The sequence below is a fragment of the Dipodomys merriami genome, unplaced genomic scaffold (assembly GCF_024711535.1).
Source record: "Dipodomys merriami isolate MVZ:Mamm:240054 unplaced genomic scaffold, mDipMer1.0.p SCAF_14, whole genome shotgun sequence".
Classification (NCBI taxonomy): Eukaryota; Metazoa; Chordata; class Mammalia; order Rodentia; family Heteromyidae; genus Dipodomys; species Dipodomys merriami.
This window is the reverse complement of record NW_027202715.1, coordinates 18,726,508-18,749,674: the sequence shown is the minus strand read 5'-3', so window position 1 is coordinate 18,749,674 and position 23,167 is coordinate 18,726,508. Positions and strand designations below refer to the sequence as shown.

Genomic DNA, 23,167 nt, shown 5'->3' with positions numbered 1-23,167 from the left:
CCTGGTGGCCAGCTCAGGGGTTCATATCCTGGCAGACTGTGGTTGAGTGAAGGAAACAGGGTCAGTGACAGGTGCTGGCTTTGGGCCAGCTTCATAAGCAGACTTAACTTTGTCACGAGGCCCCTTTGAATAAAAGGTAATGACGAGGGCTGGGCGGAATCTGGTCCTGAGTAGACACACCCTGTGCCAGGGCCCTGCAGGGCTGGGCCTCTTTGGAAGGAATGCCTGGAAGCTGGGTGTCCCCTATACAGTTGCCTCCCTTGGAACTCCAGCTGCTCCCCAAGTGTCACTTGTAGAGAAGCAGTGGAGGGGGCTGAAGTCCTGGGAGTGGATGCAAAAGGTTGGGAGGGGACTCAGAGGATGGGGGTGGCTTCAGGAGCTGGCTGGTGTTGGGTACTGTCCCTTCCACATGACTGAGAGAGTGATATGCCTCCCACTGGGCCTGAGCACTGTCCCTGAGCTTGAGCCACCAGTGCCCAGCACAAAAGACCTTTTTGATCTCTCTTTTTGGGGAGAGGTCCTGGAGGAATTGTGGTCTTTTTTTTGTGGTAATACTTTTTTTTTAAATTTATTTTTTGTGAACACACTGTACAGAGGGGTTACAATTACATGGGCAGGATAATGCATACATTTCTTACCAAGCATTGCAGCCTCCTCCTTTGTTTACCCTTCACATCCCTTCCCAGCCCACCCCCCCAATCCTCCCTGCTTCCCCCCCCACCCCCGCACCAACATTGTAAAGCTCCTTTTCGACATGACAACTTGTACTTCTCATTGTTGCAACAGGTCCACCTGTATCCTTAAATGACTTGGTTTTCGCCATCTCCTCTATAAGTTATACTGACATCAAATATAGTGAAAGCAGGGGTTATACTGTGGGGGAGGGACATACAAAGCTACAAAGAGATAATCTTATAAATGCGTTAGAAACAAATGCATGAAAGGAAAAAAACATTAAAATACATATCTAAGTGTTCATTTTCCTAACATCACATTATCTGACCTTTTCCGCTTGACTCATACATATACTAGATATTGCAAATAAGGGAAACCATGGCACCTATGTTTTTTTGGGCCTGGCTTACTTCACTTAATATAATTTTTCCAAGTTTTTCCATTTCCTAACAAATGGGGCAATGTCATTCTTTCTGATGGAGGCATAGAATTCCATTGTGTTATATATACTACATTTTCTTGATCCATTCATCTACTGAGGGGCATCTGGGCTGGTTCCATATCTTAGCTATGGTAAATAATGCTGCAATAAACATTGTTGTGCTGGTAGCTTTAGTGTGGTCTTGTTTGTAAACATTAGGGTAAATGCCCAAAAGTGGGATTGCTGGGTCATAGGGGAGCTCTATGTGAAGTCTTTTGAGGAACCTCCATACTGCTTTCCAAAGTGGTTGGGAATTGTGGTCTTTTGAGGTAGGGTCCCAGGGAACTCTGGGCCCCTGACCATGAGCTTGGAGGTGGACTCTTCATCTGGCCACACAGATGATAGCTGGGGAGCTAAGCACCTGCAGTTGGAGTCTAGGGAAAATATGGCAGACAGTCTGTGTTTCACAGCACCTGGATGAAGCTCCTGTGTGACAGCCTGTGTGGGGCTGGGGCTTGTCCATCTATGGTCCCTTATCAAAAATACAATCGAAATCTTTTTCTTTTTTTGTCTGTTGTGGGGCTTGAACTCTGTACCTGAGCACGGTCTCTCAGCTCTTCAGCTCAAGGCTAGGGCTCTACCACTTGAGCCACAGCTCCACTTCCTGTTTTCTGGTGGTTAATTGGACATAAGAATTTCATGGACTTTCCTGCCCTGGCTGGCTTTGAAACGTGATCCTCAGATCTCAGCCTCCTTAATAGCTAGGATTATACACATGAGCCACTGTTGCCCAGCTGGAAGACTTTCTTTAACATGGTACCTCTGGCTGAAGGCAGCAGGGGTGGGGGTGGGGAGAGCAGCCTGGAAGGGGATATGCTGGCCTTTGAGGGTCCCGCTCATCCTGGGCTCCCATTTATGCTTGGCCCCATCCTATTCATCTCTTTTATCTCCTGGTCTTGAACACCCTGACCACTCCCTACAGGCTGCAGGTCCTGGAGGACAGATATCAAGAGGTCACCTCACCTTAGTGCCCTTCTCCCCGTAAGGATGTCTAGTTTGTCTGGGGGAAATCTGGGCAGTACCAGAGACTCCACCATACAGCTTGCTAGCTGAGCTGTGTCAGGGGCTGCCTAAACCCTGGGCTCTTTTGTGAAGGGCTTCTGTGTTTACTGTGAACTAGGGCTGGAGAACACTTGTCCTCTTGACACTTAGGTACAGCTTCAGTGGCTGTTTCCCGAATGGAGCATAAATGTGCACATACACTCATCCCCACATACACAGCAAGTACACAAGCAATCCCTGCGTACCCTACGCTCTCATCCCTACTCATCTACACCTTACCCCCATTTGTTTCCCCACACATATTCACATTCACCCCACATCCGCATCCACCTATGTTCGTGTTAACACACCTCACACGCACTCACACACATCACTGGGCCTCAAAGAAGAAATGGTGAGAGATGGAGCCCATCTCAGTGCAGAGCTCAGACTCCAGATGTGAACTGCTGTATACCAGGTCCTCAGGTGTTCCCTTAAACCCTGCCTTGGCCTCAAGCTGTGTTCTGAATTCCCCTCTATGGGTCTCCCTCCCCCACCTCCCATTCTATCCAGGCTTGCTCAGGGTTACTTCTTCCCCTTCCCCATGCCACTCCTAAGAAGAGAACTAGGTGTGAACAGGCCCATTCTCCTATAGCTAGAGCTCTGGCTCTCAGCCAGCCTGGGGCTCAGGGCTGCTACTACTGATGTGGTGGTAGTGATTTCTTTTGAAGACTTGAGAAAAAAACAACCCAAAACAAAACAAATCATTTTAACAGTTTTTAAGTATGCAATTTGGGGATATTGTGGTGTTATTTCACTTTATCTGTATCTAATTCCAGGATATTTCCATTGCCCCGTAAAACTCTCTGTACCCATTAGCAATCCCTTCCTTTTCCCTTCCCCGCCCTTAGTCAGCTTCCTATTCCTGTAGATTTCCTATCCAGAATGTTTCCTCTAAGTGGAATCATGTAATGTGAATTGTTAGCCACTGGCTTCTTCTTCTTAGTGTTTCAAAGTTAACATGATGGCATGCCATTTTTATGACACAGTAATATTGTACCACCTGTTAGTTGTCTATTCCTCTATATAGATATTCATATTCAGGTGGCTCCTATATTGGGGCTATGGTGATCATGCTATAGGTGATCACAATACTTACTGTGAATGCTTGCACCTGAGTTTCTTGGGAACATATGCTCTGTTCCCATGGGTATAGACCTAGGAGTGGAATCCTTGGGTCATGTGGTGACTTGTCATTCAAGGTTTTAGGGCAGTGCCAACGGTTTCTTCAAGGCAGCATCATCATTTTCCATTCACTTGGGGTTTCTAGAGTGGGTTCCTTCCCCTCAAATCCCCTCAGGTGCTGAGAGGGAATTCTAGGTGAGCCCTAATAGGGTGTGGTAACGGAGGAGGGAAATTATGCCATTAATCACTGTGGAACTTAGATGAGTCAGGTGACCACTTTGAACCGCCTTTGACGGAGCTGGCAGGGAGGGCTTCTAGAAGTCAGGTTTAGTGTTCTATTGCTACTGTAGCCAGCTTCTGCTTACAGGCTGACGTGACTGTTATTTACTCTCCTGCTCCATGGGGAGAGCCCTGGCCCCTTGCTCTCCTCAATGAGCAGCCTTCCTCTTTTCTCCCAGGGATTTGTCTGAGCTGTGGGCTCACCACTGAGGCTGTCATGTCCAAAAGGTTTCAGAATTCACATGTTTGGATTAGGGTGCTCAGTTGGCAAAGTCTAAGGAAAGGGACACTCCATCTGTATGTGGCTACCATCAAATTCTTATTATGTCTCCCTTCCTGTCTTGGTTCCAGCCTTTGGCCTGGGTGACCTTCCCAACCTGCTAGGCCTGGTTGGGGAGCAGCTGGGGGACACAGAGCGGAAGCGGCGACACGCCCAGCCAGGCAGCTACAGCATTGAGGTGCTGCTGGCAGTGGACGACTCGGTGGTTCGTTTCCACGGCAGGGAGCACGTGCAGAACTACGTCCTCACCCTCATGAACATTGTGAGTGTCCCTGTGTCCTGGGGGGGGGGCGGGGCGGACACCAGCGCGATGCAGATACACCATCCTGTCCCAGACACGCCAGTTTTTCAAGGAATGTCAGAAATGCAGCTCTCTAAAAATATTTGTTTTAGAAGGTCCTTGTGGAAAATTTAAACCCCCAGTTTTTAAATGTTAAAGGAAAGGACCACCATGAGTGCAAACAGAACATAGCCACATGCCACATTTGGCCTGTGGGCTCCCGGGCCACCTCTCCCAGCCAAAGGGCAGAGAGGAGGGACAGCAAGAAGGAGGGGGGAGGGGAGGGATGGTGTAGAGCTAGTGCACACTTGCCTGTAACTGGGTGCCTGCCTCTGGGACTCCGGATGGACAGGAACCAGTCTGGTGAAATGAGACCTTAGGTGAAGATAGCACAGGTTCAGGCCCAATGTTGGGGAGAGGGCAGCATCCCAGGCTCTCTCACAGAAATCCCAGAGGAGAAGGTGGTGAGGAGTTGGGGGTCAGGCCTAGCTCAGTAGAGAAGCTGTGGCATCCAGACAGGAAGGAGGTGAGCGATGGCATGAAAGAGCAGATGGCATGTTGGCAGGAGGGGCAGGGCAGGGTCATACAAGTCCGTCTGGAATTTGAGAACTGGGAAGGGATGCATTGCATATACACATACATGTACACACATTCACACACACACACACACATGCACACGTGCACATTTATGCACAGGGTACCCGGAGAATCTGAGTGGTGCCCTTTTTTAGAAAGCTGAAGTTTGTGGCCAACCATGAGCCATTCCTGACCCTCAGGCCAGGGTCCTCGACCTGTTGGAAGAGAATAAAGAAGCTGGCTGACTGCATTCTCATGTAGACTAAAAGATAATTTCAGATTGGTCAGGGCTATGGCAAAATCCCCAGGGTAACACAGACAGGCTTTGGAGGCTCTGATGGACATGACTAATTACAAACTATGTGAAGGAAAATATTAGTGTCTCAGCTGGAGCCCAAGCCCTGACCATGCACTTCTTGCATTGGTGACCTGGGAGAAGAGTTACTAAACTAACCTTCTTGAGAATCTCATTCTGTGCTTGTGTTTATTATTATTTCAATTAAAAAATCTGTTTGTGTTTGAGTGCCTGTACTGGGGATTGAACTCAGGGCCTGGGTATTGTCCCTGAGTTTTTGTACTCACGGCTGACACTCAACCACTTGAGCCAAAGCTTCATGTCCAGCTCCCTTTTCTGTGGTAGCCTAATTCTGACTGACTGCTCTGTAGGACAAGTTCTGGTCACTAGCAACATGTGGCCGATTCCTATTCCCATAGGTCTGTGGCCAGAGATAAAAGAATTTTCTCTTTCAGTTCCCAAGCAAAAATCCCTGGGCAGGAAGGACTCTGATTGGCATAATTTGGATCATATGACCAATATTTGTACAATCAGTTTTCTAAAGGTAGATGAGGATTAGGGTATAGACATAGGCAGACACTCCCATTTATGTGGAGTACAATGGTTTACCTTCCTGTACCTCTACTTTTTCATAGTATTGTCTTTTCTTGGATTCATTATTATTTATTTATTAATCTACACTAAATATGTGTAGAATATTTAGAATGTGCATAGCATTGGGTAATATTATTCAGAGAGTGAGAGAGCTTTATCTTTGTGTATATGTGAGTAAGTTAGTCTTTGAGCCTCTGTAAAGTCCTTTGAGGGGGAGGGACTTTGTCTTACTCTTTTAGAACTCCAACAGCACCCAGCACAGTGTCTGAGACCTGATAGGTGTCTCAGACTGGTGTCTGAGAGAAGCAGGTGGCTGGTGTCCACACTCATGGGCAAAGGAAAAAGCAACAGAGTTCCGTCTGTAATGCTGGCATGGGCAAAAATGTAGAGCTCAAGATCAGCCTCAGGCACAGAAACTCCAGGGAAGGGCAGGTTGTCTGGCCCTGACATCTATCTCTGTGTGGATAGATGTTCCTTCTTCCCTTCTTAGAGTCTAACTGGTGTCTTGGGACCTAAGAGGAAAGACTCACTTGTGGAGCTGGCTGAAGAAGAGATGAAGGGAAGGATGACCATGAATGTGCACATGCCTACCTCCCTGCAACACTTGACCACCCAGACTCTACAAACCTCAGGCCCAGCCTAGGGCCACACAGCTGAGTCTAATCTCATTGGTCAAGCTGAGAGCTAGGTTGGGCCATAAAGAAAAGAGTAATGGAGATGCCTGAGAGGACTGGGCACCTGGTCCTGCATCCAAAGCTGGGGCTGACAGTGCAGGAGTGTGAGCCAGGCTGGGTGGCATTTCCAGGCTGCATCTCGTTGGACAACTATAAACATTTTTGTCCATGGTTTCTGTCCCTCCTCCCTAGCTAGCACAATGGTACTGTCCATCTTGCAACCAGATATCCTCTCTGATCTTGCCAGGCCAGCCCTCGCCCCGGAAATCAGGATCAGATGTGGTCACAGGCAGATGGGCAGGAGCAAAGAGACACCCTTTTCATTGGCTTTGTGGAGTCTCCAGGGGAATCTGTGCTCCATGAAGACAGATGCCTTACACAATGGACAGGAAGAGCTGAGGGTCTCCTGGGTAGGAGAGGCCATCCGCTGCCCATCCGCTCACCATCTGTCTGGTTGTCCTCTGTGCCCAGGAAGCTATAGCCCCTTCGACTTACTCCAGTGTCCAAGGCAACAGTCTCTTAAAGTACCATCCATCCTGGTGCTGTGAGCTCCCCTCATATGAGCTGGGCCCACCTACGAAGCTTTGCCTCAACTGAACCCATCCCAGGCCCTAGATAATTTTCAGAAAAAGATGAAATCATAACTTGCCTACAAAATTAAAATGCTGATAAGGTCTGTGCCCAGGAGAGGTAAGGGAAAGTATGAATACGTTGAGGGCTGTCCTGTCTTCCAGGTTTCATTTGCACTCATTTGAAGATGTACTGTAAAAGTAAACTTAGATTTTTTTCCCCTCATTTCTTTCCTCACTTATCTTTTTCTGCATCAGTTTATCCATATTACAGGGTCACTTTCCCTAAAATACTTTCAAATCTCAGAACCAGAAAACCATCTAAGACTTTAAAATTATTATTATTTTTAACTTAATTACTTTTTTATCGTAACAGTACTGGAACTTGAACTCTGGGCCTCTCACTCCCTCTCAGCTTTTTCACTTATGACTGATGATCTACAACTTGAACTGCCTCTCCACATGCGGCTTTTTTGCTGGCTAAGAGTCTCTAGGTTTTGTTCACCTAGGCTAGCTCTGTACTGATCTTCAGATTTCAGCTTCATGAGTAGCTAGAATTACAGGTATGACCCAGCAGTCCCTGGCCATCTGAGAGCTTTGAAACACGTGGAGAAGTTATTTCAAGCATTTAGTGAGCACCTTTTGGGTGCCTGTTATTGTAGACAGACGCGTTTCCATTCTAGAAGCTTTGCTCTGACAGCAAAAACAAGCCTCAGCCCCTTGGAATATCAGGGACTCATGAAGATGCTGCTGGAGGGGTTTAGAGGAGGTGGCCATCCTGTAGATGGGACTAGAGGAAGGCTTTCTGGATAGGGTTAGAGGCAGATGAGACAGCCTTGGGGAAAAGCTAAGTGAGGAGCTAGCAGGAGGATGTGGAGGGCTGTACATACAGGATGACTGAGGCAGATCAGGCTCTGTGGCAGCCCCTGTGGCAGAAAAGCCCCTAGGATGGTGGCATGGGCTCTTTTCTAAGGATGTAGGAGGAACAGTTTTGGATGATGGTTCTTCAGGTAGACTGAAGGAGAGGGCAGACAGGAGGCTGGTGGAGGCTGGGATGGGCCAGTGGAAAGGTCCAGGAGAGAGGGACCAGTCTCTCATGTCTGCCAGGGAGCTGAGCAGTTTACAGATGGCTTGAACCCCTTTGGCTGTCCATCCCTGATGCCTCCATGGCTTGGAGTTGCTAAGCAACTTGCTCAGAGTCCACCAGCCCCTAAGTAACAGAGTCAGACTTTGACTCTATATTTGCCTGATTACAAAATTTATGCTCTGTACCCTTCCACTGCCTCTGTTACAGAATGTGAGGACAAGCAGTTAGGGGGACTTGGGGCAGAAGGGGAGAAAGGAAGACCCTGGTTTGCAGCTGGGAGATGGAAAGAATGGTTTGACTTTTCAGGACAGTATCTGCCTAACATGGGTCTGATGGAGCACAGACTCTGTGCCAGACCCTACTCCAAGTGCTCCACATCTGCCCTCACCTTCGTCTTCCTGTCTCCACAAGGTATATTTCCTCCTCACCGTAGGTGAGTGCATGGGGCTCAGAGGGGTGAACTCATGGGGCAGCAGGAAGTGCAGAGCTCCAGGTGTCTCTGATTACACACAGGCAGGCCAACTTGGGGCATAAAGGCTGCTGCGTTTTGCAAGTAGGTCATGGGGGATAAAAGCTGAGCATTGTGAACGTGTGAAAGGGACTCTGTTGGGCTGGGCGGGTCCATGCCTGTGCTCTCTGAGCTACTCTGCACAAACAACCTGAGTATGATGGGGACTGAGCAGCTTGAACCCCATGGAACAGCCGGGGCCAGCCCACAGGCTCCATGGAGACTTGAAGAAGTGTGCTGGTTAACAGGCAGTGGACATACCAGGGTTACATGGTCATGAACTTCGGCAAGAGGAAATGAGGAAGGATACTCAACATCCTCAGCCTTACTCTGCCCCAAGAGAAGCTATAGCCTCCATGCCTCTCTGGTGTCTGTGGAGGCAGATCCTTCTAGAATAGCACACAATGGAGCCTAGTCCCCTGGCCAGATCTACGTTCCAACAGGGCCCAGGCCTGATTACTCTATGGTAGGTCAGCCTGAATCCCAGGGTGAGCATGATCTCAAGCTGTGGCAGCAGTGGATTGCTGATGTCTATCTAGTCACACCAAACACCCTCACTTTGGATAGAAAAACTCTGCTTGACCGCAGAGCCTCTTGGGGGTTGAACAAAGGAAGAGTTTCTTGTGATTGTTGCTTGGCTGTGTTGCTATTGACCAGGGAGACCTACCTCCACACACCTTTGGACTCAAGAAAGACTTTTTTTTGTGATCAAAAAGTCAAATGCACGGATATCAGGAGGAGAATGTGTGATACAGGTTCCAGAAAGTGCCAAGCATGGGGTCCAGCCTTTCTTCCTACTTCTCCTTCCTTGCCCAGTTGCCTGGCTCCTGGTTGATTTTCTGCTTTCTCAATCCATCCTTTTCCTTATCATCTTTGTTGTTCCTTTCTTCATAGGCCACCCATATTCAGGACCCAGGAGCGTGAGGTTCATCTCTCCAGCTCCTCTGGCTGTCCTCAGCTCACCTCCATGGAGCCTGGGTACCTCTACCAGTGCAGCCCATCTTCTCCAAAACACTGTGAAATTGACTGGATCATAAGGATCAGTCTGTGTTTCTACCCTTTCTGAAGGGATAGGGTATACTTCTGAGGATGAGGAGACAACTTAAGGAATACATTGTGTTGCAAAGACAGAATGGCAAGATGTTCATGGCCAGGACCGGCCTGCAGTCCAGGTCCCAAAGTTAAGGTTTAGTCTGCTTCCTGCTGATGCTTCTTTCAGCCAAGTCAGGCCTTGGGCTGAAGAAAAGGACTTGTCCTTCCTCCTTTGAGCTGTGAACTGTCCTTATCTTCTGTCGCCCCAGCCCAGAAACTGGTTCTGAACAGCAGCTGAGCATAAATGGCGGGGAGAGGAAGGGCCTTGAACAAGTGTCTTAATCTCTCCAAACTTTGGATTTCTTATCTGTGAAATGGGACTAACTCTGCTTTGTAAGCTGGTCTTGAAGTTGTGTTTAAAGCCCTCACACAGTGCCTGACACACAGAGGGCACTCAGAGAGCAGCTTGTTTTACCTCCAACTCCAGCACTTTCTACCTGTCCTCTCTATTTGCTGCTTTGTCTCCCCTTGGCCAGGATCCTGACCTTTGCTTGTTTTTCTGGTATACACCCAGTGGCTATCTCAGGCCAATGTGTGATGTCAAACTCTAAACCTAGGGGTCCTGGCAGAGGTGACCTTGAACTTGGCTGAGAGATGAGAAGCAAGGGTACCAGACACGCTGTTCTTTCGGCCCTGTGGGTGTGTCTTGTCATCCTGCCTTGCTCCCAATCACAGGAAGCAATTCCTGATCACCCCAGAGCTGATTCCCTAGCATCCCCTCTAACATTTGGGTTGGGTTGTAGCCACAAAAGGCTGCCAGGGCCAAGATTTGGGTGACAGCCAGGCTAGAGAGCCTGTCAGGAAAACCCACAGATGTACCCCAGAGGGTATGAGGTCCTATGCTTCCCAGATAGGCACATCTCCTGACTGTGGTACTCTGTGCCTGGTGGCCTCTGATATTCCATCCAACATGGCAGCCCTGTACAGCCATTTCCCTGGCCTGCTTCTCTGCAAAGCAACAAGGCAGTTCCAGCCAAGTCAAAGCCACTGAGATCTCCACTGGAGGGTCAAGCTGGGAAGGGTATGTGCAGATGAGTGTGCTAAAGTCCAGAGAAGGACTGGACCAACGAGCTTGGAATGGAAGGGCCAACTCCATCTCCCAAATGACCAGAGATGGCAACCATTGGAACAAGGCCCGCTGAGATCTTGATGAGTGAATTTGATCTTCTAAGTGATGGACAGAGATGACTACTATTGTTCCTCAGCATCCTTGGGGATTAGTTCTAAGACCCCTATGTGTATGAATATCTATGGATGCATAAGTATCCTATGTAATCCATATGGTTCTCCGGCACTCTGAATCATCTCTAGATGATTCTTGATCTCTAGATGTGGTACTTGATGCAATATAGTTATTGCATGTAATAACTATGTAGAGTTATTAGACTGTATTGTTTAGTAAATAATAGCAAGAAAGAGTATACATGTTCAGCATAGACAACTTTGTTCTATAGATTTTCAGCGCATGATTGGTTGAGCCCATGGATGCAGGGCTGACTGATGCAGAGAGCCTGGGCTCTAGCAGATACCTGCCCCGTGATTCATCTCTTCTCTGTAGACAAGCATTGGGTTTAACATGGGTACCTGTGGTACACAAAAGAGGCTAGGAACCACTCTTGGTATACTCTCAAAGTGATACTGAAAAATCTCAACACCAGGCTCAGGTCCTTTGTCTCTATGATCTTGAAGAATGAGTCAGCAGACACAGAGGGAGGAGTAAAATGGCAAAGGTTTATTGAAGAACAGACTCAGAGGGGTCCTAAGGGAAGGCACCTCCAGGGGTGTGTGGTACAGGGGTTAATAAGATGTCTGTAGGAGAGAGCTATGTGACTCTCAAGATCATTGGACATCCTCTGCACCCTGTCAGTGTCCAGACCCCATCAGAGGCTCCAAGAAGCCCATACAAGCTCTTCATGTGTTGTACAGCCACTCTGATTAGATGGCCTATCCAGCATACACCTCCAGGTCCAATCAGTCCACTGTTTATGTGCAAGTCTTTCAGGGACAAAGGGCCATGACATGCTGCCCATGCGTCCGCATATGTGACTACTCGTGGCCATGGTGATGTGTTACCTAAAGGCCTGCATATAGGACTGCTAATGGCAATGGTGTGAACCTCTATGGGAGGGGGCCTTTGCCATGTTTTCCTAGCCAGACTCTTTTTCTGTTCTCCAAAGCACATTGGAGGATTCCTCCTCCCAACACTGGCCATATCACTGTGTGGAAGGAAGGCTGTAACCTGGCATTGGGGATGGTGGGAGGCCAGGTTGTTTAAGTCACTTTGCTGCAGGGCATCCTCAGGCAGCTAGGGAGCATGGGTGTGGGGCATGTAGGGCTGAGTGGACCTGCAGTCTTCCTGGGCCAAGCCTTCCTTGAGACTTGGGTGTGGGCATGCAGGTTGAGGAGGAAGTCGTCTTTGTGCTGTGGAGAACTTTGTTCCTGTGAAGTCTTTGCTGTGCTGGGGGAGGGCTGGACCCTTGTGCCTGTGGGTCTATGTGGCATGCTTTGGGATTGGCAGGGTCTGTTGCCCACAGTGGGGTGCTAGGCTTTGTTCTTAGTGCTTGACTGGATCCAGACATGGGTGCTGGGAAGGCCCGTGGCAGAAGCCTGATGCTGGCAGCTCTGAGTTGTGTACATTCATGCCCTGGGATTGATGCCAGTCCTGGGCACTGTGGGGCATGTGTGCCTCTGTTCCCACAGCTTGGCTGTGTCCTAGGCTGGCCTGGCAGAGGTGTGTCAGCCCAGGAGCAGGTGTCCAGCTCCTCTCCCCATGACACTCACACATGCGTAGATGAAAGCCCTGTTTCATTTGGTAGACAGTGGTCCCTTTGTGGGTTACAGGTTGATTGCTTTGCCTCTGTGTGTGGGAAAGAATTGATGGCTGAAGGGCATAGGGGAGATGGGATTGGTCAGAACAAGCACAGGCAGAAATCCATCCTAGCATCCAGGAAGCTGTGTGGGCAGGAGACACAGGCTGGCTCCCACTTCAGCCTCCATCACTGTTGCTAATTGTGTCCAACAAGCCCACGACTTACGTGTTTCAGAAAAGGAAACAGAGGTTTGAGGAGTTCTCTGCTATAGCCCAAGACACCTAGCTCATAAAGGGGCCAGGCTGGGATTTGAACCCTGAACTCTCCCCCAGAGCTTCTGCATTGTGTCCTAACACTGACTGGCTACGCAAGTGAGTGCTCCTCTTGGGCAGTCGCTTCTCTCCAAGACTCTGAAGCTCTTTCAGGTTTGTTACATATGCAGTGGTACAGCCCAGACAGACATCAGGGATGCTGTTAAAGATGCCATTTGTGTTTTCAAAGCAAGCAGACTATGAGTAGCACATTTTGTAAGATAACAGCCATACACATACACATATGTACATACACACATCACAGGAATCTAGGTAACTCTGCTTATTTTCTTTCTTTCTTTCTTTCTTTCTTTTTGGAAGGTCGTGGGGCTTGAACTCTGGGCTTGGGCGCTGTCCCTCAGCTCTTTAGCTCAAGGCGAACGCTCTACTGCTTGAACCACAGCACCACTTCCGGTTTTCTAGTGGTTTATTGGAGATAAGAGTCTCACAGACTTTCCTGCCTGGGCTGGCTTCGAACCGCGATCCTCAGATCTCAGCCTCCTGAGTAGCTAGGATTACTATAGGCGTGAGCCACCGGCGCCTGGCTTTGTGCTTATTTTCTATTTGGCTACTAGTAGATTATTTCTTCTTCTTCTGGCATTTCCTCCTCCTCCTCCTCTTCTTCTTCCCCCTTCTTGTCCTCCTCTTGTGCTAATTGTTGGGCTTGAACAATTTTTTTTGCTCAAGGCTAGTGCTCTACTATTTAATTCACAGCTTCACTTCTAGATGTTTTTGGTAGCTAGAGATAAGAGTCTCATGGACTTTCTGGCTTGAGCTGGCTTTGAATTATGATTCTCAGATCTCAGCCTCCTGAGTAGCTTGGATTACAGTTGTGAGACACTGGTGTGTGGCCTGTATTTTTTCAAAATTTTATTTTACAGCGAAATGTTATTTAAAATGAAAAAGCTAGAGTAACCAATGGGATACTCTAGAGTATCCAGTGTATATCTTTGGGAAAGCCATGTGTGGGTGTCATTTCTGGAAGGGCAGTACCATGGGTTGAATTCTGTAGTGACTGTGGAGGTACCTGGGCCTGTAAAAGGAAGGACTTGTCCTGAGCAGGGCTCCTTGAGCATGACTGTGTCTAAGAAACACCTGGGCATCTTGTACTAATGCAAGTCCTGATTCAGAGACTGGGGTGGGAACAAAGACTATATTTCTAACCTGCTCCCAGGTGATGGGAAGCTACTTCTCCAAGGCCCTTGAGCATGGCACCTAGATATTCCCTGCACAAGGAGCCTGGGCACATAGGGCGGACATCATCCCAGTGGTGGCTGGAAAGGTACACAGGCTGCACAGAGGGATATCAGGACAAGTAACTGGAGCAGAGGTCCCTTGAGTCAATTGACCTTTCTGGCAAAGGCTCTTCAGGGATTTGCAAGGATGAACATCCTGGTCAGGGGCTGAGTGTGAGACCAGATCCTTTCCATCCCACCTGACTTTGGCTTTGTGAAAAGAGTTCAAGATGGAGATTAAACTGCCCAGTATTTGAATCCTAGCTCTGAATTTTCTTTGCTGCATGTTCTTGGGCAAATCACTGTACCTCTTGGCCTCAAGTTTCCTTACCTATAACACAGGGGGAGAGAATGCCTACTTGAAAAGGACCTGGTGGATGAAAGGGGCACTATCTGTTAGGAATTTAGTTCAAGACCTGGCACACCATAGGGTGCTGGTGTGCTTGTTTCTGTTTAAAATGTGCCTACACTCCTTGCAGGTGGATGAGATTTACCATGATGAATCCCTGGGGGCCCACGTGAACATTGCCCTCGTCCGCTTGATCATGGTGGGATACCGACAGGTGAGTCCTGCTTGTCAGCTGGCTGGGAAGCCACAGTGCGGGATCAGAAACTGTCTCCAGAATCAGAATCAGTACTCTAGGTGCAGACATTGGAGGTGGGAGCAGGAACTCCAGGCTCCTTCAGTGGAAAAATGGACATCCAATGCCATGAAAGGGGGTCTGCCTTTTCTTAAAGAATTGAGAGGGAAATAAAGGAGGTCATGACCACGACAAGTCCTGGCTTGGGGGTGCTGGCACTTAGTCTGTCTAAATTGGGGGACAGACACAGAGCTTTCCTCTAAGGCTGCCGTGAATGAGATTAATGTCAAGTCCAAGGAAGTACTCAGCACAGCACCTGCCTTTGGATTAGTTGTGGTTTCTAATATACTTGTAAGTCACAGTGCATGGCTTGACACACAAGTACTCCCTGAAGCAGAGAGGGCTGTGTACCAGCAGCATGCCAGGTGGTAATAGCTGGTGATCTCTGGGGCCTTCACTGAAGTCCTGGGCCTCAGAACTCCCACCTGGATGTGGGAGGAGAGCTTCACAGTGTCTGGAGCTCTTACCACTCTGCTATCATCTCTCTGATGCCACCTGTAGTCCTTGAGCCTGATTGAGCGAGGGAACCCGGCCCGCAGCCTGGAGCAGGTATGTCGCTGGGCACACTCCCAGCAGCGCCAGGACCCCAGCCACACTGAGCACCATGACCACGTTGTCTTCCTCACCCGGCAGAACTTTGGGCCCTCAGGTATGCAAGGTACTGTATTTGCCATAGCCAGGTGTATGCAGCCTGCTGGGCACAGCTAGAACCTCTGGGCTGGGCTGTGGGGAAGGTAGAAGAGAAAGGAGCTGGATGGACATAAGGATGGATGAGCATTGGATGGTTTCTTGGGGGCCAGGACAAATGAAAAGGTCCTTACTCATGAATCTACTATCTTGGTCCGGTCCTGGGTCCTGGGCCTTATGTCTCAAAGGGACCTTCAAAGTGCTTTTGCCCACATCATGTCCTTGTGTCCTATGGGCACTTCAGGTATGGTTATGTCAGCTGCAGAGAAAGAAGCCCATGCTTCACTAGTGCGGGGATCCAAGTTCTCTTCAGTTGCTGGGTTTTCTCAACACTAAAATGGGGAAGATTGTATGTAACATATGCCTTCCTCCAGTTTGAAGCTGCTCACAGGACTTAGAGGTACATGTAATGCCTGTGACAGAGTATTAACAACCGTAAGCATCTGGAAACTTGCATAGCTTTCCCTTAAGGGGAAACTGAGACACTGGATGGTGAAGAGGCTTGCTCATGACAACAGCAAAGTGACAGACTTGAGACTAAACAGACTCTCCAGACCTCATGTTGAGGGCTTTGTGGGTTTTTTGTTTTGTTTTGTTTTGTTTTTTGGTTTAGTGCTAGAAATGAGTCAGATAGCCATACCTACCCAATCCTTATCTGAACCATGAAGCCCAAATATGGTATACAGATACATATACACACATACACACATGTGCTCAAATGAAGATGTGAAACTTGCACACATGTGTAGACACAAACAGATTTGCAGACACATATGCGCACATGTACAAGCACACAGACGCAGTACAAGCACACAGACGCAGACATAGGCACACACTTATGCATGCAATGACATGGTATATAACATAAAACCCCAGAACTCTAGGACAATAAAGGCCTGAAACCCCTTCCTGCAGCAGCTTTTTATTAAATTCTCCTAAACAAAACCTGATGGAAGATCATTTCAGCCACAAGCTGAGACAGAAACAGCTCCCTCGGGTCAACTGCAGAGGCTTTCCCCAGCTCAGCCTGCTCTCCTGGTTTGTAAATGAGTTTTTTTGGGGGGAGAGGGTGCTAGAAATTGAACCCAGGACCTATGCTTGCTTAGCACATACTCTTCCATTGAGCCACATCCAAGCCTGAGTTGCTTTTGAAAGCAAGCTGATAGCATAGGTCTCACTCACAGCAGTGGTTAGTGTGTGGTGGCCATGGCTGTGGCTCTAGGTCAGCCCTGCTGTCCTGCCCCAGTCCTGTGTGGCCTGTCTGTACCTTGGCTGGATCTCTGTTCTTACCAAAAGCCATTCCTCCCTTGAGCCCTCTAGTGGAAACCATTTTCTTCCCTTTCTCCATTCTGCCGGACACTTTTTCCTCCTTGAACTCTGCCCCTTCAGGCCCACCCCTAATCTAACCATCTAATCTCTGTGTCCACTTACACCTGCCTTAATAGTGGCATGTGCTGGAGGGCAGGAGAGAAAGGCATTATCTGAGTTCTCCATGGAATTTAGAAGAGTTTTATTTTTATTTTTGAGATTGTATCTCTACATTTCCCAGGCTGGTCTCAAAATCCTACTTATTCAGGGGGCTGAGATGTGAGGATCATGGTTCAAAGCTAGCCCAGACTAGAAAGTCTATGAATCTCTAATCTCTAATTAACCACTGGAAAGCTGAAAGTAGAGATGTAGCTCAAGTGATAAAAGACAAGCCTTGAGAGAAAAAGTTAAAGGACACTGCTCAAGCCTCTGTTCAAATCCCAGAACTGGCACAAAAAATATTTTTAAACTTAAAAAAAATTATGGGATAAGGAATCCTCCTACCTTAGTGTCAAGAGAAGCTGGGGTTACAGGTGTGCACCTCCACTGGCTCCCTGTAGTATATACAACACAGCCATTTTTTGCCTTCAGATAGAAAGTATTTTAAGCTTATTTGTTGACTGGAGGCAGAGAGAGAACTTGGAAGTAGAGTGTGCAGGCTTGGGTCCTGCCTGGAAATTCCATAACTTGTTCAGAAGAAAAGCCAACACACCATAAAGAACTATAGGGGCTGGGAAGGTGGCTCTGTGGTAGAGTGCTTGCCTTGCATGCATGAGGCCCTGGGTTCAATTCCTCAGCCCCACATAAGCAGAAAAGGATGGAAGTGGTGCTGTGGCTCAAATGGTAGAATGCTTGCTTTGATCTGAAATGCTGAAGGACAGTGCCCAGGCCCAGAATTCAAGCCCCACGACCAAAACAAAAGAAAAAGAAAAAAGAAAAGAACTATAAGCCAAGAGGGATTTCTCAAGCATACAGAAACTGTTCAGTCATTCTGAGATCATGATGTCGCTGTGGGGGCTGGGCTGGACAGACCTCTGTATACCTCACCTCACTTGCCTGTGATCTCTGTCTGCTCTCTTTTCTCCTTGTCAGGATATGCACCTGTCACTGGCATGTGCCACCCCCTGAGAAGCTGTGCTCTGAACCATGAGGATGGTTTTTCTTCAGCCTTTGTGGTGGCTCATGAGACTGGCCACGTGTAAGTGGTACCAGGAGGGTGGGCACCAGGTGGTGGCTCTTTGGCTGTGGGCTGTGCCTTGAACTCTGAAGAGTCTTGTGGATGAAAAGGCTTTGCCTAGGTCAGGCTGTGGTCCCAGAGTCCCAGGAAATGCCTGAGAGCTGGCTGTCCACGGTTTCAGAGCTCAGAGAGGGGGGTCCAGCTTCCAGGAGGAGAAATCTAAGGGGACCATAGCAGTTCTGTGCCTGCCTTGGGCTTTCCCAATGGCAGGTCATGGGGATCAGATGCATCCTGCCTTTGAAAGGGAGGCTCAGTGGCTGTTTTGCCATAGGCCCAGCCTGCTGCCTGGGTCTCTATCCCTGGCTTCTCTCTACTCTGTCATCACCTCAGCTGCTTACCCTGGCACTGCTGCTTATTGGCCTTACAGGCACATTTAGAGCCCAGGCAGTGGGCCAGGTACAGGACTCCGGCTCTGTGGGCTTAGTTGTTGTTTATAGCACATTCCTTGTTCATTCATTCATTCAACCAATAGTTCTTAGGCCCCTGCCATGTGCCAGGCTACAGTGGAGACCAGGGCAGAGAACCTCCTCAGGAAGCTACAGGGTGTCCAGAAACCCAGGAGTTACTGTCCACTATGTCAGGTAGTGCTGTACACAGACTATAGTTCTGTACTGGCCTTGTCCGTCTACAGGAACAGAGCCAAGCAAGGGACTCCATCAGCTCTGTTGGATTTCACCCATGCTCAGTTCCTTGACCTTGCTTTCTTTCCCTGGATCTCTGTGTCTTCCTGAGACATGGAGCTGACTCCAGGGAAACCTCTGAGGCCCTTCCATGCTGTGGGAACTTATGGTCCCATTTATTCTGGAGCCAGGAGCCTGTCTTCCTACATAGGGCAGAGGCTTCTTCCTGGGGAGAGATAAGGTCAAGCATCCACTTAGTGCCCAAGGCCAGGTGTGGCCACCTGGGAATATTTAAGAAATTAGGATGTCTAGTTTTGTCAGCTCTAAAGAACAAAGTGTTCAGTCCTCACCCTCACAGGGTAGATGTCTGTATGTGCAGAGCGCTGTGCTATGCCCCACAGGATCTGGGGGAGTTTAAGAGGCTGGCATACAAAGGGGTGTAATGAGTGAGGTTGAATGGATGAAAGGAGACCCTGTTTTGGCACTCAGAGGCTTTCTCTTTGGTGGCAAGTCAGTGAGCATGCACAAGTTGCTCATGGCAGCCCAGGTGGACCTTGCTGCAGAAGCCATCTTATGGACAGTGCAGCAGGGGCTGGTGTCCTGGAGCAGGTCTTGGGCTGGCCTCAGGAGCTGGAGGGTGGGGACTGGTAGCAAGGAGGAAAGAAAAGGGGAGTAAAGACTTGTACAGCAAGAGGGGTATTCCGCTCCCCCCACACACACATACTAGGGCAGTACCCACCCAGCAACTTTGAAGAGAGACAGAAGTGTTCTACTTTAATGCATGATTGGGAAACCCAGGCCAAGGAATAAAGTTTGAATTCCTAGTTGGAACTGGGTCTCCTGTCTCAGGCTGCCTTCCCAGGGCTGGGCTCCTCAGCATGACTCAGGGCTCATTCCTGTTCCCCTACCTTTCAGGCTGGGCATGGAACATGATGGGCAGGGGAATGGCTGTGCGGATGAGACCAGCCTGGGCAGTGTCATGGCTCCCCTGGTGCAGGCCGCCTTCCACCGCTTCCACTGGTCCCGCTGCAGCAAGCTGGAGCTCAGCCGCTATCTTCCGTAAGTCACCTGCCTCAGGGCTGGGGCTGGGGATCAGGTGGCCTGCCATTCCTTCAAGTCATTAGTCACCTGCCAGGTCTGACTCTTACAAGGCTCTAGTAGTCTAAAACCCCAGCTCTTCCCCCCCCACCCCTCAGATCTCTCAAATATGCTGATTAGAATCTGCTTGGTTGGATCTGGAAACCAGGATCAATGGGTACCTCAGGGAATATTACAATGAGGATTAGAGTCACTGGACTGGGGCTGAGTCTCTCTGTCTCCCCAAGGCCCCAGAGAGTGGCATACCAAGGCCTGAGAACAGCACTGAGTGGATGGGGGAGACAGTTGGAGGCAGACATGCAATCCTGACCTCCTATGGCAGCCTGCCCAGTGTACATGAGTACATGACACACACTGGGAACACTTTGCCTCAGGGTGTTAAGTCCTCAGATTGTCCACAATTCAATTCCTAATCTTGGCCATATATATACTGTAATATGGGTAAAACTGACCTTCTAAGGCAGCTATAGTTGGAGCTAAGTCCAGTCCTGGATGATCTTGTCCTTGGCTAGAGATCAGGCTCCCCTAGTCACTGACGGGGGGTGGGGTGGGGGTGGGGAGGGGTGGGGGGTCCAAGGCAGCCTATCCTCAGAAGGTACAGCTGGGGTCCAGGGTGTTGGTGCAGACTCCTGCTAGGCCTTTCTTGTTCATTAGAAGCCCCAGTTCCTGAGAAGGGAGGGCTATGGACTTGCTACCCCCAGTCTGGATTACCTTCCCTCTGTTTTCACTACAGCTCCTATGACTGTCTCCTGGATGACCCATTTGAGCGCACGTGGCCCCTACCTCCAGAACTGCCCGGGATCAACTACTCAATGGATGAGCAGTGCCGCTTCGACTTCGGCACTGGGTATCACACCTGCTTGGCAGTGAGTACCTGGCCTCTGCCAGGCCAGGGCATGGCTTTGTATGACCCAGGATAGTTGGCTCATGGGCATCTTCCATCACAGGCTTAGTGTCAGCCATGGGGGGCGGAGGGGGGGGAGGAGGGGAGGTACGGAACAAAGGGATGCAGGGCACAGGGCACAGGCCCCATCCAGCCCCGCCTGGGGACAGAGGCTTGAGCAGGCCTTATTCCTGGGGAAGGTAGAAGGAGCAGATAGCGAGAACGGATGATGAATGGGGCCCTGGCTGGGCTGGTTGCCTGGGGAGTTACCTGAGGGATGGGTCAGATGCTGGGCCTTGGGGTCTGGGGAAGGAAAAGTTTCCACCCCTGGGGTTTGGTGGGTCATTTTGCTCTAACTCTTTACTCCTCCACCTGCAAGTCACTTCTCTTCAGAGAGTTACTTTCTTACTCCCAACCTCATGCCTGAGGCCACAGATACCAGACAACATCCCTTGAAACCCTGGAGATCAGGCAGAGCTTTATAGGAGAGAAGCAAATGGGTTAACTGTGGACTGGGACTCAGAGAAGGGGACACATCAGGGTGGGGCTTTCTGAGGGCAAGCCTCAGTAACCTGAGTGTTTACCACCTGCAGGCAGGGAATACATCCTTCCTCACCTCCCAAGGCCTCTACTTGGCCCAGAGAAGCCTGTGTGAGGTCACCTCCTCTACTCTTCTGACCACAGTGGGACATGTGGTCTGACACAACACCATTTTGGGGATGGAAGAAAAGAGTGTGGGATCTTAGGTCTCAGATGCTGTATTTGCAGAGTGTTTATCTGCCTGAGAAAATAGTAAGGAGATTGGGCCTGTCCCAGACTATCTGGGACATAAGGTCACCAACCTCTGGCCTTGTTCAATGACCACATTAGAAGGAGATGGGGGTCACAATCTCATCTGAGTCTCCTCAAGATCCTGTGTGCAGGAATTGGGGAACATGTTGGGCCTAGACCTCTCAAGAGCTTCAAACTCTGGGCCGAGTAGCTCCTACAGTGAGAAAATGAGAGGCAAGTGTACCATGCCCAGCTCCTTCTCAGGGCCTGATGGGAGAGAGCCCGGGGCCACCTGCACTTGCTGTGGAGTAGAGCTGAAGGTTATGGGGGACAGAGGCTTCCTCTGAGTGCCCTGAGCTCCAGGATCCACTACACCCTTCTCCCTATCACTGTCCTTTGCCCCCAGGCAATTGTCAAAGCTGGACATCAGCCTAGTGAACTTTTCCCTTTGCCATGCAGTTTAGGACATCTGAGCCCTGCAAGCAGCTGTGGTGCAGTCACCCTGACAACCCCTACTTTTGCAAGACCAAGAAGGGGCCCCCACTGGACGGGACGGAGTGCTCACCAGGCAAGGTACCTGATGGGGGCTGCAGCTGTGCCTTTTGGGGTGGAATGAAGGCCGCTGGACACTAGCATGGATGCAAGTGCCAGGGCCTCCTGGCTGTGTCTTTGCAGATGGGGACAGTGCAAAAGGAGAGGCTGGAGCCCCGTGTTTGGCAGATGTGCCCAGAGGCTTCCCATGCCTTACCCACTCCCCTGCCTTTCTCTTCACATCATGGTCCTTTGCTTCACCTTGGCTGCTTTGCATGATCTCAAGGCCAACCATCAGAAACTTTCTCTCACTGTTTGGATGAAAAGAATGAAGCCTAGATTGATTATGGTCCCACAGGGAGGGATTAGCCTATGGGGGTGAAGGGAAGACTTCAGGTGTCCTGCCCCCTCCCCCAGGCTGTCCTTCCTATACACCTGATCTTTCCTCTTCCCCATCATGTACTTCTCATTTCTCCTATTTCTGAGTATGTCTGCTCCCTTCAGCCTGAGTGGGTGCTAGAATGGGGTTCATCAGGGGCCCTTGTGGCTGGCTGAAGAGAGCCCTGAGCTATGCTTTTGCTCAATTGTTGGCCCTGTGGTGATGTGGGATCGTTCATTGAACTTGAACAGCTCCTCCAACCCTGCCCATCTTGACCAATCACCCCTCAGTGTGGTTCTGCAGAGACTGGACCAAAGCAAGAGTAAGAGTTAGAAGCAGTAGTTGTGAAGAGGGATTTGCTATGAACACAGCCATGGTCATCTTGTCCTCTAACCTGTGACCTCTGACCTATCAGGCTCCTTCTGTTCCCACCTGTCTCTGGGCTTTGTGCCTTTATGGATAGATGGGGCCTCCTGTGGCCCTGCACAGGCCCTGGCAGGCTTTCTTCCAAGATCCTTGTACCTGCCTCAGGTCTTTCCCTCCTTACACCCTCCAGGCGTTTGGAGTCACAGGTCATTCCCAGTCACAGTTTCACATTCAGTGGGTTTCCATTTTGGCTGCATGTTAATTCATCCAGGAGCTGAAATCATCCTCATTACTGTAACAGGAGGTGATTATAGATGGCCCAGAGGATCTTTTGGGGAGGGGTGGTGGTGGAAATGTTCTAAAATTGGACTAGGGTGAAGGTTGCACAACTCTTTGAATTTATAAAAAAAAGTCATTGAAAATTGTACACTCAAAATGAGGGACTTTGTGGAATATAAATTGTCCCCCATTGTGGCTTCTTAAAGGCCCAGGACTGTGACTCTGCTGGTCTCCAGGCTTCCACAGTTCTAAAGTCCCCCCAGGTACCTCCAAGGTGGAGAACCACTGAGTTCACCTCTTGAGAAAGACCTAGAGCTTTGTTATATTTCTTCTGTGTTACCCTATAGTGAAAGGGAAGGGAGCTGCCTTTGGTGGCGTCCTTCTTGGAGTCACCAGCCCCATGCTCAGGCCCTTACAGCTTCCAGTTCTCACAACATTTCCATTTAATGATTGGG

The 23,167-nt window shown here is 49.5% G+C and overlaps 1 protein-coding gene across 2 annotated transcripts in view; it reads left to right on the top strand.

Moving 5' to 3' along the window:
* The window catches only part of Adamts14 (ADAM metallopeptidase with thrombospondin type 1 motif 14), a 67,028-nt gene that overhangs the window by 22,065 nt on the left and 21,796 nt on the right, over positions 1-23,167 (top strand). Inside the window, exons 4-10 of one of the 2 annotated variants that reach the window (XM_070020913.1) lie at positions 3,953-4,143; positions 14,392-14,475; positions 15,055-15,202; positions 17,641-17,746; positions 19,321-19,464; positions 20,237-20,369; positions 21,617-21,730. In XM_070020913.1, the coding sequence (XP_069877014.1) occupies positions 3,953-4,143; positions 14,392-14,475; positions 15,055-15,202; positions 17,641-17,746; positions 19,321-19,464; positions 20,237-20,369; positions 21,617-21,730 (920 nt within the window). Of the gene's footprint in view, positions 1-3,952; positions 4,144-14,391; positions 14,476-15,054; positions 15,212-17,640; positions 17,747-19,320; positions 19,465-20,236; positions 20,370-21,616; positions 21,731-23,167 lie in introns of both variants that reach the window. The other variant, XM_070020912.1, reaches the window with a different exon arrangement.